At 40.3% G+C, this 15,890-nt stretch overlaps 1 protein-coding gene across 2 annotated transcripts; it reads right to left on the reverse strand.

Annotated features, from left to right (window-relative positions):
- Nucleotides 1-992: 992 nt before the first annotated feature.
- Nucleotides 993-10,340, reverse strand: nck1a (NCK adaptor protein 1a). 2 transcript variants are annotated; one of them, XM_030775734.1, is made up of 3 exons: nt 10,115-10,340; nt 2,123-2,832; nt 993-1,187 (listed from the first exon to the last, which is right to left on the reverse strand). In XM_030775734.1, the coding sequence occupies exons 1-3, from the start codon at nt 10,338-10,340 to the stop codon at nt 993-995; spliced, it is 1,131 nt and encodes a 376-aa protein (XP_030631594.1). The 2 variants fall into 2 exon arrangements, with proteins under 2 accessions (XP_030631594.1, XP_030631595.1); XM_030775735.1 differs by lacking the exon at nt 10,115-10,340 and adding an exon at nt 8,024-8,057.
- Between the last annotated feature and the right edge of the window lie 5,550 nt (nt 10,341-15,890).

The raw sequence follows: 15,890 nt of genomic DNA on the forward strand, positions 1-15,890 counted from the left end.
TTAGACTGATATTCCAGATATAGCAAGTGATCTAACCCTTCGACAATCACATTCGGGATGAGGGAAAAATCCCCATTACTCCACCCATTAGGTCATTCCTGGAGCCAACAGCTTAGTTGGACTGACTAAACCCTAAATGAATCATTGATACTTCCTTCAGTCACAATGGACAAGGTTACAAGACTGCTCTGCAGAACACGTCTTCCAGCCCCAGCAGTTGATTCTCAAACAATGGAATCACATGGTTAACAGAGGCTCATCTATGGTCCTGCCCATTCTATCTCACAAGGTTCACCCAAAAACATACTTAGACAGAGGCTGAAATACAACAATATTATCTCGCATATCGACATATGGATTGATTTCATTTCAATTTCAGGATTTTGATGTTCACTCCCACTCTGGATTCTGAAACATATTTGTCCAAAATGCCAAGCTGAATGAGCATGAGGGAGCAAATATGGTGATGGGGATGCTTACACAGTAAGTCAGTGACTGAGTGAAATCAGTAGATGTATGCCATATGTCACTAAGATCTCACTTGTATGTGTTATAAAAATGTTATGCCTTTGCATGATGCTCCTACTCATATTCTTGTCTCAACATGCCAAATATCACTGTTTTCCTTAATAATATGATTGATTGATGATTGAAGTCTGAATTGCCTTGGCACTAGTGAGGTGTAGACATTTGTCATTAACCTCTAATTCTACTTCTACACTAATGACACTTGAAATACGGACAAATGGAACAATATTGAAACGAACATACAATAACACACACCCAAAGAAGTAATGCATATGACTTTGAATATAAAGGTAGCACACATCTGTTTTCATCAAAACAGTATGTATGACTTTGAGCTATTGTGTTTTTGATACAAGGGAGTTCAATGCAAGGGAATGTTTCTGGTCTTCCCTCAAGGTATAATTTGACAATTATGATTGGTTGTATCCAGACTGAATTTCAAAGTCTGGAGCTGTTCAGAAGAATCAAGTCAACGCCTTAATAAGGTACAGTTTTTCACCTTGTTCACTGGTGAAAATGGGGGCCTTTTTGTAGTGTTCCACTAGTTCTTCCATGGAGCGGAACTTGCGTTGTCCAATACAATAAAGTCCATCCTTGAGCTGCACCTTGAAGTGCTTGTTCCTACACTGTGCTTTCAGGGAGATGGAGAAGTCACTTGGCTGGAGATAAAGAGGAAGAGAAGTTTTGTAAATGAATCATCTCAAAAAAGAAAAAAAAAAGTACAAAAGTGTACACAAGGGCTTGAAAACAAAAACTGAAATGGAAGAACAAATGAAAACCAGAAATATATGTAATTTTTACTAAAATGAAAACAAAATGTTAAGTTAAAATTGGGCTGAGCAGTTAATACCAATTTAATCACCCCCTAAAATTTAAAAAGAAAAGGCTTATAGTTCAAAATATCGAGTTCCAGCACACCTACGTAACTGAGTGCAGTTTGTTTAAATAGAGAAGTGATCAGTTTGGAATACGCTAAATGTGCCTTATTTAAATTCTGCTCATAATGAATCAGAGGGGAAAAAACATTTGTTTTCAAGCCCTGGTCCACACAATAGGAACTTAAAAATAATGTTCAGGACATTCATAGCTCTGTATTTATACTACTTTTTTTCTCATCATGACACAAGGTGCCTTATGTCTTTTGGCTGGAATGAAACAGTTCTGGCCAATTAAAAGTGAGGTTTCCATTGCTCATCTTAAAGGGCATCTGACACAAATGGACTGTGTGAGGCCAATCTTCCACCATCAAGTTATTCCAGAAATTTCATGGTAGTACAGTCCATAAATGAAAGGTTGCTTACAAAGTGATGATGTCATTCAGTTGACATTCAAACAGATCACCCATTCATGTAAGAGGTGGATTTATGCTCAAGTGGGAACTAGCGAGGCAAAGGTCAATACAAATCGGCTGTATAATATTGTCACTTTAACCTTCCACTTACAAGGGGTTAGTTCAGCTACAGTGTATGCTCTTATGCATTATGCCATGACTAAGTGAATTTCAGATGTCATCTGTTATCTAAAGGTAAAGAATGTATTCTTAAACATATATTCATTGCACCGCTGAGGAAAGAGTAGTGTTTCCAGGACTTACAGATGACTCACTGTCCCTGATGAGGAAGTCACCATCCTCTCCTCTCTGGTTTAAGGCGACCTCTGCCTGATGGCGTGTCACTTTGCCGTAGTACCACTGTTTGCCCGCAAACTTCCCGTTGAAAGATGGCTCGACACAGTCACAGTCTGGAGCTGGCGGGCCTGCGTTTCTCCAGTCATTACGGGAGTTCTGTACCTCTGTAACATAGTTCTTGGGCACTAGACCTACTTGTCCATCTGCTTTTCGGCATTTCCACCATTCTGGGTCATTCTCGGGCTTCTCCACCACATCCATGACCTCACCCTTCTCAAAGTGAAGCTCCTCATCGTTGCCGGAACTAAAAGAGTACAGCGCTTGCACAGTGTGCAGAACTCGGTTACCGTTAGTACTGTGCACCACAGAAGCCAGTTTGTCTTTCAGGGAGTTCACAGAGTCCCCCCGTACTGTCCCGTCCACATCCTCCACAACGTAATTGGAGGGGAACCAGCCAGAGTGTCCATTGTAGCTGCCGCGCCACCAGCCGTCGCTGCACTTCTCCATGACGATGACCCTCGTGCCTTTGACCAAGGAGAGCTCGTCTTCACGTTCGGCAGCGTAGTTGAACTTGACCAGCGCAGGGAGGTTGAGGTCATACAGACGCTCCCCGTTGTCAGTGTCCATGTTGGAGGCCATGTCCCTCACACTGGTTTTCCTTTTCACCTTCCCCAACCCTACAGCAAAAGAAACAGTGATTGTAGGTGATATCAATTAGATAACGTTTCATCAAAATCACTTCTAATCCAAAACCAAATGATTTTCCTTTTGACCAATCCAAATGATATTCTACTTAACCAGTTTTAGTAATGGGTGTTTATTAAAGGAAGCTTTCTATGACTTACATGAGTTTGTGGGTATTTCAATTTGCAATTTCAATGACGCTTTAAAGCTTATTCAATTCCTTTTGTTGCACTGCTTATACAAACCACAGAAAGATCATTCTAGCTGTAGAGACAATGACATATAAAATTACAATGCCTGATTAATGTTTGCAGGATTGATTCACTCATATACACTACCCATAATGCAGAATTTGTTGAAATGGTAAAAGAATTCCATCATGCTCATTCACACTCCCTGAAGTCAGTGATTAATGTTGCCTATAAACCCCTGGAACATCTGAGGGGCTATTAAATGTTATTGTCTCTGGAGCTAGAAAGTAAATGTGATCTGGTGCACATTCTATTGTCACAAATTCAACAGAAATCCATATGTGATCTTTCAATGCTACAAATTCAGACAAGTCAGCGACGCCGGATTAATGATTATTGTTTACAAATATTCAAAACATTTAGTTATATCTCAAAATCACATGCAGGTGTGCTTGCTGAAGCAGACAGTTGGAACACTATTTGATCACAGTTGATATGGCATGTGGTTATAGTGACGATGGGTATTAATGACCGTAGGTATACAAAAACTGCCGTCCGCAAGAACCAATGCCACACACTCCATCCTTTGGGAATGTCTGGCTTTGATTCAATGAAAAAAAACCCAGACAAATCTTGCTGACAGACAAATTTTACTGATGACCTCTGAAGCACAAACTGAAAATCACATTGGAAACCAACTATCATTTTTTTCAGCCTAGCAGAGCATGTTAAAGCATTGCACTGCTAATTATGTCTGACGTTCTTAACAGGGATGACATCCACATTAGAGGCGGTTATGAGAGGGAGTTTGACATTCTATGTAATGTGAGTCCCGCAAATATATTTCTACATCCAAATGAAATCAAGAAGGAAAAACATAGTGTAACCACAATATGAAGAAAGAGAATGAATTTAATGAGATGTGCATGGATGAGGGATCATAAATTCAGACCAAAGTAAAAAAAAAAAAAAAAAAAAAGTCATTTGTAGTCCTCTCTCTTTTGGGTGTGGGTCTTTTCTCCAGGCCATTCAAGGACAAACCATGCACAACACAGTGAACATAGTCAACATCACACAGAAATCTGCTTCCCTTAAGTACACTTAACCTAAACCATGACCCAAAAAAAAAAAGGTTAGGGTATTAGCCCAAACTATACATGACACTATTCTTGGAATGCAATATGAGATACATTGCAAAGTATGTCATAAGGAGTTAGAACTCAGAGCTCAGATGATGCAATCCAGTGTTCCAAGTATAATATGTTTGGTGATTGAGAGCGTTTGTGTGTTTAATTGTGTTGATCTGCTCTAGCAAAAGATACAGAAGGGTAGGTCCTCCTGCTCACACATCTACCAAGAGTTGTGAAGATCTGACTTGCAAATTTAACCAAAGCACCACGTCAGGAATTGACTTTACGTTACCTTTGATCATAAAGATATCTGCATCCCTGATGCAAACTTACAAATGAAAGGTCAAATGTGTACACTGATGTGGACTCAACAATATACTTAGTGTATCCCATAAGAATAAATAAGAGCACAATGCAAGTCCTGTGTACTGCACAGATGGAGCATGGGTCTGTTCAAAGGAAACTATTGTATAGGGAGAGACTCGTGTTCTACCCAGATGGAACACACAACAGTAAGGACTCAGAAAGACAACATAAAAGATGATAGAGAAAACTTGGAGACCATCCAAAATGTCGGAAAAAACAAAGCTCTTTCAAGTGATTCACATCTCCATGGATCATTATACGCCTTTTCAAGTTAGAACTGTTTATCATATGGTTCTTGTTACATATATTATATGCAGCATAGATTTTACTCATTAAGCTGGGAAAACCACAGGATTTATAGCTCGAATGGCATGTTAAAGTTTCAGACCTTTTATTCAGATATGCATGACAGTAATCACTAACAAAAAGATCTACAAAACAGCATGAGTCCTTCTCTTCCCACAGAAAACAAACAAACAAACAAACAAACAAACAGAATAATGCACTATTCAATGCAATAATTCAGGAATGAACCATCATTCTTTCAACAGTGGACTGCATCAGTTCACAGTTATGCACACACTATTCACTCAACATAAATGAATACAAATTAAAAGTAGGTCATCTACAGCTAAAAAAAAAAAATAATAATGCATGATTGACAGATGACTTCCTGAGTCGCTTAACAGTGAACGTTTTGCATATGTCAGATGCCAGAATTTAAATTATATCTTTGTACTGGTCTTTCCTGTTGCAAGAATGATAATGATGATAATAATAATAGAGGGCGAGTCTCTCCTTTTTTGTTAAATCATCACATGTGTGTAATTATAGTAGTACTTGCTGTTTACACTATTATGCTAACCAAAAAACTGAGACCATTTTAATAAGAAAGGACTGAAATATTGTTACTGACTATGGAAACAGAGCAGCCCAAGGTCTCATTTCTGAGAGGCACTACATATTGTCTGAATTGAAAAGTCCTGCTCAATCCAAAGAGAGAAAGCCAATTTAGAAAACGCACAGTACGTTATTTACGGCCCTAAAGAATCATCCAAGAGACTCATTTTATTATCAGCCTCCTCTACATATCTCTCCCCAACCCAGTTATCAAATTTCTCAGGCAGTGTATCAGAAGTTAAACAAGTGTTAAAACAATGGACTAATGAGATGGGGATCCCCTGTGTGTGTATGACAGTGATGGCAAACAGCGTGGTCCACACAAATAACCCTTCTCTTTCCATACCATGACTGAAGGACAAAACTAGAGACACACTGTCCTGCCTGCTTTTGTTTCATTTCCTTTGACGACCAGACTAACAGTTACTCAGCTTCCCCAAGCTCACTTCCCTGCTTCCCGCTTGTGTCGAAATAAAAAGAAAAAAAAAAAAGAGCGCTTAGACACTGCCTCTCAAATGGAAAAATATCCCATCTGAATTAAGAGAAATGGTGCATCTCGGGTTGGTAAAACCATATTGGAAACATACTGAGCCTACAGATAAGAGTTCACTTCTTTAAATATTTACTTCCTCTTGGATGGAAAACTAGTTTGGTAAGTAAGAATCAGGACAGCAGTCAGCTACTCTTCACTATTGTGTGTGTGTGTGTGTGTGTGTGTCCCCTCTCATCTGGACTTCAGTGAAAGCAGGGAGAGATTAGCGATGTGCTGTGACCCTTGTCAAGCTGCTTTTTCATTTCCACATCTATGAAAGGGCTCGGGCAAATATGGCCAAATCACCCCGCCTTTGTTCCTGTTAGGGCTCAAGTCACTCCAGTGATGACATCATAAGGCAAATAGTCTCAACAAACAGTCCCTGCTTCCCAGACTCTACACACCAACTGACGAGAACAACAATGTGCCCTGCATGTGTGCCAAGACAGCATATGAATTTACTGAAGTTCATGCAAAGCCAAAGACTTTTTTTTCTACAAGTGTGTGTGTGTGTGTGTGTGTGTGTGTGTGTGTTTGTGTGCCTGCACTCTATACCAAAATTGCAATTGCTTTTAATAAAAATTACTGGCAAGATGTCACTAAATATGTCTATATATGAAACAGATATAGGACCAAAATGAAAAAGACTGCAGTCAGGGAGATGACATCTTTCTTTTGTGTTGGACTGAGTGGCCGCCCTTCATTTCCAGAACACAAAACCTCCTTTGGAGTTCTACACTATGCTAATGCAGAGGGGGAGAGAGAGAGAGAGAGAGAGAGAGAGAGAGCGAGAGAGAGGGTGGGGGGCGGTGGGGGGGTTGGCAGCCCCTCAAGAAAGGGAGCCATTTTTCCCTCTACTCCAGTAATCTGGATTTTCCAGTACTCAAAATGAGAGCAAGCGAACAAAACAAGTGCATTAAGGGCAAACACAAGAGGCACATTTGCCTAAGTAGACAGTAAGCTTTCTGTAGAAAATGTCCACTGGAGCCCTGCTTTTCTTCTGAAAGTTCCCCCCGCTTCTCTCTGCTAAATCACAACATCCAAGTGGCCAATTTCCAGTTTAAGTGGGAAATTACACAAACTGGAACTAAATCACAAAAACATGTAGAGACAAGCAGAGGGAGAGAGAGAGAGAGAAAAAAGAGAGAGAGAAAGAGGGATGAAAGTGGAGAGCCAAATGATTCATCCTTTCATTTCCCTCTGAAAGAAATCTGCATTGAATTAGTACTCTCTTCTGCTTGTCTTGCTAGGGGAGTAGAAGTTGACAGTGCATTTGTGTAGGGAGGCGTAAACTCTAACTAGCTTAACAATTCTGAGGTTTTGACTCTAGCATAAGATCCTACCTAATTTTTTTTTTCTTTTTTGGTGAAAGAGCATCCAAATCACCCTGAGGAAACGTGCTCCAATTCTGCACTTTCCCTCTACCCCACGTAAGATACACTGGTAAAACTGACCTCTGAACTATGCATTTGTCCAGCAACTCTAGATTAGTTTGTCTTTCCACCTGATTCTGAGCCTGTCACACCTCCCTGTCAGCCATAAACCAAACAGAGATAAGGCAGAGTTGCAGTACGAGCACTGCTTACAACAGTTCTGTCTGCTGGATTTATCATGAGACCATTATGAATCAGTAATTTAGAGAACTAACCTCCGACAAGCTTGAATTTTGAAACTAGGTAGAAGGACATGGAATTTGTTTGTGGATTACTAGTATGCTTGCCTTTTGAAAACCTAATTAGCTGCTCTTTACAGAGAAAGTACATGCTTCAACCGGGAATCCAGAAATCCTAACCCACCCACTTTCATCTGAGCACAGTTACAAGGAGGAATATAAACAGAACTTCAAATTACTTTTCACTCAACACTGTTGACACAGATATAAACTTCCTCATTGTCCATATAGACAAAATAACTGGGAAAACAAACCGTACCTTATGTTAAGGAAAACTGACTAAGCTATTCATTTGGTAACACCCCCCCCCCCCCCCCCCCCCAAACATCCTACTTTATATTTGTTAAGTTATAAGAATACTTTTCCTCCAAGAGAAAAAACATAGCTACTCACGAAAGAAATGTTTAAAAAGGTTTGCCATGTCCATTATGGGTTGTGAGAGCAGCCCCTGTCCCTCTCTCTCTGTAACTGAGTAGCTATTCAATGAGAACTTCCTGAAAGTCCATAGTTATTAGTGGAGCAGCTCCACACCCCACCCACATGACTAAATCCAACCAATGGGAGGCCAAGGGTTTCCTTTGAAGCTCTCAAGCTGCTGGTTGGGCCCCATATGCTCAGTGGGCCTCCTGGGGACACTTGTCAAACACTGGGTAGTGCCACGGCAACCGCATGTCCGTCACTGCTCTGACAACATTACAGACACTGTGTATCAGCCCACTTGTTACCCTTGTTGAAAGAAGAGTGACTCAAAAGCTGCCAGTGCAGATTCCGTTTTTAAACAGAGTTCCCGGCATGCTTGACCATACTGTCACGAATCACCTGACTTTATCTTTCTCTTTCAAGATATTTTCTAGGGGCTATTTTAAAGGTTCATGGATCGCAATTTTAGAAAAAGAAAAAAAGACAAATCAGTACTTGTGCTTTGAGTGATGATTTCCGCAAAGCAGAATATAAATCTGCAATTCACATTATAAAAATCTATCTAAGTCAGCATCCACCAAATAGAAAACAAAAACAGTGTACATCAATGTGTGAATGGAACGACAGAGGCTTGAAAGAGATGCATTCTGATCTCTCACTCACAGAGAAGTATTTGACTGGTCTTAACTCTGGAACCACCTGGTCTGTATACAGGTGTGTAATTTAGGAGGTTTCCTATGCCAGACTGCCTGAATAACAGAAGGCATATCCTGTGGGGTTGTAAGTGGGTAAACAGAGGTAGTCAACAGAATTAACCAGAGAGAAAAAAAAAAACACAGGATCTGTACACCATTTTAAATTCTCCAAAATATTTATTTCAACAACATTTTGAGCTGTGCAGATCCTCTGGTTTGTAGAGAGAGCCATGAGTTCCCAGAGACCTGGTTCTAATCCAGTGTTCTTAAGTTTCCGTGCTCAGAATCAGAACTCTGAAATTCTTATAATCAAATCACAGAAACTGGTGGATATTCTGAGATGATGGAGAATTTGCTCGTCATGCTTTCAGGAGATACTCACTTGGTTTTTAAGAGACCGTAAAGGAAGTAAAGGAACACTAAGAAAATCAACAGAATGTTAAACACAAACTAAAATAACAGGGTTACCACAGAGGAAAGCAATGACACTGACTGACCCGTTTCTCTGAACTACATACACTGTTTGGTTCACTTTACATAGTGATGTATTTATAGTGTCATTAGAGTTACAGAAAGACACTAAAAAAGACATATCTTAAAATGGACAACCATTCCTTAAAGAAAACTACACCCAGAAAAACAGCTTTAAGGAATACAAATATCATTGTTATACAGAGTGTGAAATGAAAAAACAAACATATTCAAATACTCCAAAGACTGTTTGCCTGAGAAAAAAAACATTTCACAGCAACACGGTGTTGACTGTGCTGCCTGTGCCCTGAGGCCATGATTATTCCAGACCTCAGTTTACTTAAGTATGTTGTTCACTCTGCCTAAAAAGGGAGGGGAGGGGTCAGTTTCCTCATCCATGATCTGTTGCAGATGAAGCAAGAATAATATGTAGTCTAGGCTAAAATGAGATGAATTGCGCAGTTGATGTCTTAAGTGGACACTCCAACATGCAGTAACACTCTACTATATTGATAGGGAGAGATCCACGACTGTGTTTATGCAAAGATAGACAATTTAACTTGCAAAAGGCTTTGCAAACTTCCCATGGGAACATAAACACTGCTCTTCTTTGAATTTTGGCTTGAACAAAAACATATACAGTTGGTAAGTGCCACTGATGTGGAGGCCAGTGAAAACCTGCAGCCAGCAGCGTAGCCTATTAAAGCTGTAACGCAGAGTACTTTTGATCATTCATCCCCAAATGTTTAAAGCATAAAGTGATCTAATGTATTTTACTGTCACTGCAGATCCGACCATTATTAGCATAGCATGCTCTTTTTAAAATACACAATAAATTAACCGCACAACAAAAGTCAGCAAGAGAACATTTATCCATAATTTATCCAGTGGTCCTTACCCAGAGTATCTTTAAGGCTCTTTACAATAGAGCTTTTTCTGAAACTGTTCTTCCTTTCCACATAGTTGGAGGGCACTAGACCAGTCTTATTGGTAGCGTTGCGTACTCGCCACCATGACTTGGAGTCATCCAAGAGCCATAGTCGTTCATTCTTCTTAATGTCCAGCTCCTGGTCTTGCTGAGCCATGTAATCAAACTTGGCGATGACAATCACCTCCTCTGTCATTTCTGACAACAATGGGAGAGAGGAAAAGAAAAAGATAAGATGTTAAATGAGAGCATTTGAGCATGGCAGAACTGGAGACAGCACAGCGAACAACACCGAGCCCAAGAGATGGAGATAAGATACAAAATGTTTCAAGGAGACCCTTGGGATACCCGAAATTATGCAATACTAAAGGCGGCTGTAAAGTAGACTGCTGAAGTAACTTACCGCACCAGTGCACAAACCTAAGAGATGCAATTCAAGCCGCTTCACGATAAACACTCACGCTCAGAAGTCAGTTGCATTAATGTGGAGATGCTACATAAATAACAACAATTCAAACTTGACATAATTAAATGCATGTGGCTTTGTGTCCAGGGTGTATGCATTATTTCCTGTGTCTATATATTGATCTGGATGATGAGTAGGAGATCCATCATGCTTATTAGAAACCAGTATTTTGCCCATTTCCCTGTTTGCGTGATGAGAAATGTACTGTTGTTTTTAATGTTAAAGCACTGAGGACAGGGTATCATTTGGAGGATGAGTTAATGAGGGTGCGGTAATGGGCTACAGCTTGACCAAGACTTCTACTCAGTCAGTTCCCATTAACTTTAGCCCCAGAAGACAAGAGGCCCAGAGCATAAATCATGGGAGGGTGTAATATGAGTCTTTAAACATTCTTTTTTCTAAATGGGCCACAATAGCCTGGGTCAAGCGGAAAACTAGGCCATGAAGAACATGAGAAATGTGGAAAAAAAAAAAAAAAAGTCCCTTTTTCCATCCTTTTAATTTGTACTCATCTCTTCTTTGCCTGCTAAGAGAGACTTAACAACAGCAGGATAATAATGCCAGCTTTGAGATAAACATCCACTTTCACCCTCCTTTTCCAACATAACTTAAAGGGTAAGGTATGATAGCCTGACACAGCCCTTTAACTGACTGTGGTCCCTCTTCATTCTCTCTGAGGAAAAAAATGTATTTGCATTCCCTGGAAGCAAAGCTTGGTGACTTTTAATCAGACAGGTATTTAATTGGACGGGTTTCAAAGGGAAACAGCGAAGTTTAACACATTCCTCGCTGAAACCCTCATTCAAAGAAATACGTTTTGAGCAACAGTCGTCTTGTGACCTGCAAACTTTAGAGCCTGGTTACAGAACCATCGCTAGCCTAGTAACAACATCCAAAGCAGCAATGCTGCTGCATTCAAGTGCATTCTACACTTGGCCATTTCTTTGTGTGAGGAGAGACAAATGTTTTCATTCAACAGTCGATCGGTCGCATCATCACATCACCCATGGGAGGAAGGAGGTTAAGACATTAGAGCAAAGTTTCCAAAACATAAAGTGCAGAGAGGCAAGAGAATCATCCAAATGTGACAGGTCATGTATCTTCCGAAATCTCATGACAGCAGAAATTTCCATTTTCCAATTATTGAACCATGTGTGCCCTGACTCAATTTCAGTGAATACTGAGGCCCCCTTTTTTCCTGCCATGGAATTTCCTCTGAAAGGAACCTTCTCCAAGTCAGACTTTCTCACACGAGGGGTGGGGAGGGGCAAGGGCCACACAACCAAGGGTCATGGGACAAAACCATGTCCAGTTTACAATCGTGATGCTGAAGCAGAATGGGTCCCAGAAGTGAAAAAAAAAAAGCAGAGGGGACAAAAGTGTGAGAGTGAGATGGAGTGACATGTGACACTTATCAAAATGACCCTCTTTCTCACTTCACACATTCATCCTTTCCTCTTTTGCTGCAGAGCATCATAAAAGGATGGAATGACTTTTAAAAAAAATGGAAAACTGGAAAAAAAAAACAAAAACAAAAAAACAAACAAACAAAAAAACACCCATGACACCAGTGAAGAGGACCAGTGAAGTCCTGACACACCATCCCTGTTTAAGACTCATCCATGCCATCCTATGACACTGGATGGTAGAAGACCAGTGTTCAGATTGAGCCTTGAATTTTATGTTTTGTTGCATTGAAGTCGATTATGTGAAAACATTTTATATCATCTCTCGGGAGAGAGGAAGCCCAGAATAGGGATCCATCTGTATTGCCTGATCTGAGAAACACCAGACAGTCACTTTCACAGCAAACTAGTGCAAAAACCAAATCTCCACGGCCCTCAGCTAACAGCTGCAAAGTCACTGATCACATCAGCAGAAGCTTAAAGCTGACTGCAATGACCGATATGAGTGAAAATATGCACAGGTCATCAAATACACCTTCACACAGTATGGTGAAGAAAATAAACTGTACTAATTTAAATGATAACAGTGAGATAAAAAATTGTTTCCAGTCTTTTCCATTTGTTTTCAACCAACATCGCAGCCCATTCTAACTGTTCTGAAGATGCCAAAGCCCTACAAGCCTAACATTGCTCTGGACCAACCATTGTTATGCCACACATTACAGAAATGAGTTCAGTAGTTCCCTCACGGGGGGCGCAGTGGCGCAGTGGGTAGCGTTGTCATCTCACAGCAAGACGGCCTCAGGTTCGACCCCCCTTTCGGGCGGCCAGCCTTTCCGTGTGGAGTTTGCATGTTCTCCCCGTGTCTGCCTGGGAGCTCCGGTTTCCTCCCACAGTCCAAAGACGTGCAGGTTAGGCAAATTGGAGACACTAAATTGCCCCTAGGTATGAATGCGTGTGTTTGTCTGTGTGTGTGCCCTGTAATGGACTGGTGACCTGTCCAGGGTATTTCCCTGCCTTTTGCCCTATGAGTGCTGGGATAGGCTAATTAGGATAAGCGGCTAGATAATGAGTGAGTGAGTGAGTGAGTGAGTGAGTTCCCTCACAGGCAGCTGAAATCCTCAGAGCAAAGTCTCTCTCCTTCTCTTCTCTGTTCAAAGAGAAACGTTGATCAAGACTCATTGCCGCAGTGGTCTCATGTATGGTCGAATCATTACCGACGATCACTTAACTAAACATGACTTGAATGAATATTCATCGCTTTGAAAACTGTCTTATGAATGTTCAAAGCACCAGTGGGAGCACACAAGTAGTAACGGTAATGTCCATACCTCTGTAATTTTACCAGACCACAGACTACACTGACCACATCTTTAACTAGTAGTATACATACAATATAAACATTTAAGGAAAAAGTAGTCTCTATTATGTGTGAAAGTTGGAGAGTAGAAAGAATAATCAGGACCAGATCAGTTCACAGAGAAGAACAGATAGATAAACATACATATTCATATGTATTAATTGGGCCTCATTTACAGGCATGACCAGATCATTGCCCTTGTTACCACTTTCGGATCACACTTAAATGCACTCAAGTGTATACAAGCATATACAACACCTCTAATCCCCACATAATGAACCAAATCATTTGGAGGACCAAACAGTTTTCTCAAAAAGGTCAAGGAGGATTTCAAAAAGCTGGATGATAAAGCTTCAGTATGATGCTGACCAACCAATGACTGAATTTAACCAACCTAATGTCACGATTCAGTTAGACTGTGACTGATATTGAAACTACAAAGGCGGGTCTAGAGAGCCAAAAAACACACCTGTTACCCATGAAATCATACTCTGATTTTTCACTAAAGCAATACAGTGTAAATTGTGTTGATTTCTAACACATGGTGGCATTTTAACCAAACATCAAACATCCAAAGTTTCCACTGAGTGTGCTGAAAAACGAAACGGATTGATAGGGTGGAGTTCTTCATCCAGACCTGGCACCTAATCTCTCCTGGTAAGCAACAAAACCTTCCCATTGCATTTACAGATGAACTGAAATATTCTCGGCGACTGAAAAGAGGCAAAATAACACTTGCGTGTTTGTGATTCAATCTTTTGTACAACGCGTGTGCAGAAATAGCTCATTTTTGTCAAAATATGGTCACATATTTCTGAGGAAAAGATTTAATCATAATTTGACTCAATGGCTACGATTAGATGGGCAAAAAAGGGTAGATGGCAAACACTAACCACTGCACCGTAAACATCTGGAGTTAGCACAACCATAGGCGGAGCAAAGCGCGGGGGTTTCGGTTCCGCAGACATTAAAATGACCAACACTTAAGCAACATTAAATATCTCGGTGCTTGAGTTAAGTCCCGCTGTACCGACATTTATCCATACAGAGTTAAAACAGACAAAAAAATGACATGTCATTCGCTAAAGTGCAAAAAATCGCTCAGCCTTCCCATTCTGTCTCGCATCACACTTTATTGGTCCAGTTGAGATGTGCAGTTCATGGCTTACTGCTTTGAATCCATACAACAGGAGTGTACTAAGCAAACACAGATTTACTGCCATCACATAAGTAAAAACACTTTAGCTAGAGCTGCTATGATTGTACTGTCCGCGAAATCTACACCAGCAATACCCTTAGAAATTAGCACTGTATTTGGTTGACGAGAAACAAACCGCAAAATAAATAGTGTGAAATATTTAAATCAGACAATAGAAAGTAATTAAAATGCTGACACACTTCAACAATGTTGTCACACGGCGCATATATCGCACACACCGACCATTTGCACAAGCCTACTCCACAAAGAAGTTTTTATTTTTCACAGCCTTAACTCTCAGCTTGGGTTTCAGTGGTTGAAAGGTCAAGAGGATACACTTACCTGGGGCAGTTCTCTATTCGGCGTCAGTTTCTTCGTTATCTGATGTGGCTGAATAGTACAATTTCGCTACGTTTACACAAACCTTTCATGACTAACAGCCAGCGTCAAGCGTAGCATCGTACACTAGGCTACTGCACTCCCCTCACAATTCGGAAACAACTAAATCTATCCTGTTTCATGGCTCCTCCCCTGTTTCACCCAACCGGTTACTACAGGGCCCCCTCACCTTTTTTTTTTTTTTTTTTTTTTTAATAATTTGTCCACATCCTTGTCCTTGACAGGTACTTATGGCAGGGAGATGACACATTAGGCATCTAGATGTTTATTCAGGGAAATAGTTTTGCAGTGGCATTATTTAATAAAAGTATATTTACTGTGATTTTATTGCAAGGTTTGCCAGGGTTCTTACAACACAAAAAGATAAAAGTTCGTGAATATGAAGTCAAATTTGCAAACATTATTTGCATGTTGCCTTTATTTACATGCTCAGAATTATAAACACGAACAGTGATTAGCTCACAAGTACTTTAAGCCATCATTGCCTTTTTCCGTTTTTTTTTTCCCACTGGTTTTGGCTGAACTGAAAAAAAAAATCTCACAAAACTCTAAGGGCTTTAGTGAACTAGGACTGCAGACTTTTATTTACAAGTTCTCACGCTATGGAAACTAAGGGTCCCCATGTAGGGAAAATAAACATGAGTTAGGAGAAACTACGAGAAAATAATCATTGTCACAACCAAATACAGTCGTCTTCTAAAATTAGTGTCTTCTCACTCCAAAAGACTGTGATCAGAAAGAGTCATTGACCTCACAGATATTATAACTCTCTCATAGTTACAGTACCCTTGATTCAATCACCTTGTGAAATATTAACTGCTGAATTGATGTAGACATGTTGTAATTCTCTCTCGCCTCTTATTTTGAGGAACACGTGTCAAACAGAAATTAGAGATATGCTCAGCAGACTGTGGGTT

This window comes from Chanos chanos, chromosome 5 (genome assembly GCF_902362185.1).
Source record: "Chanos chanos chromosome 5, fChaCha1.1, whole genome shotgun sequence".
NCBI classification, from domain to species: domain Eukaryota; kingdom Metazoa; phylum Chordata; class Actinopteri; order Gonorynchiformes; family Chanidae; genus Chanos; species Chanos chanos.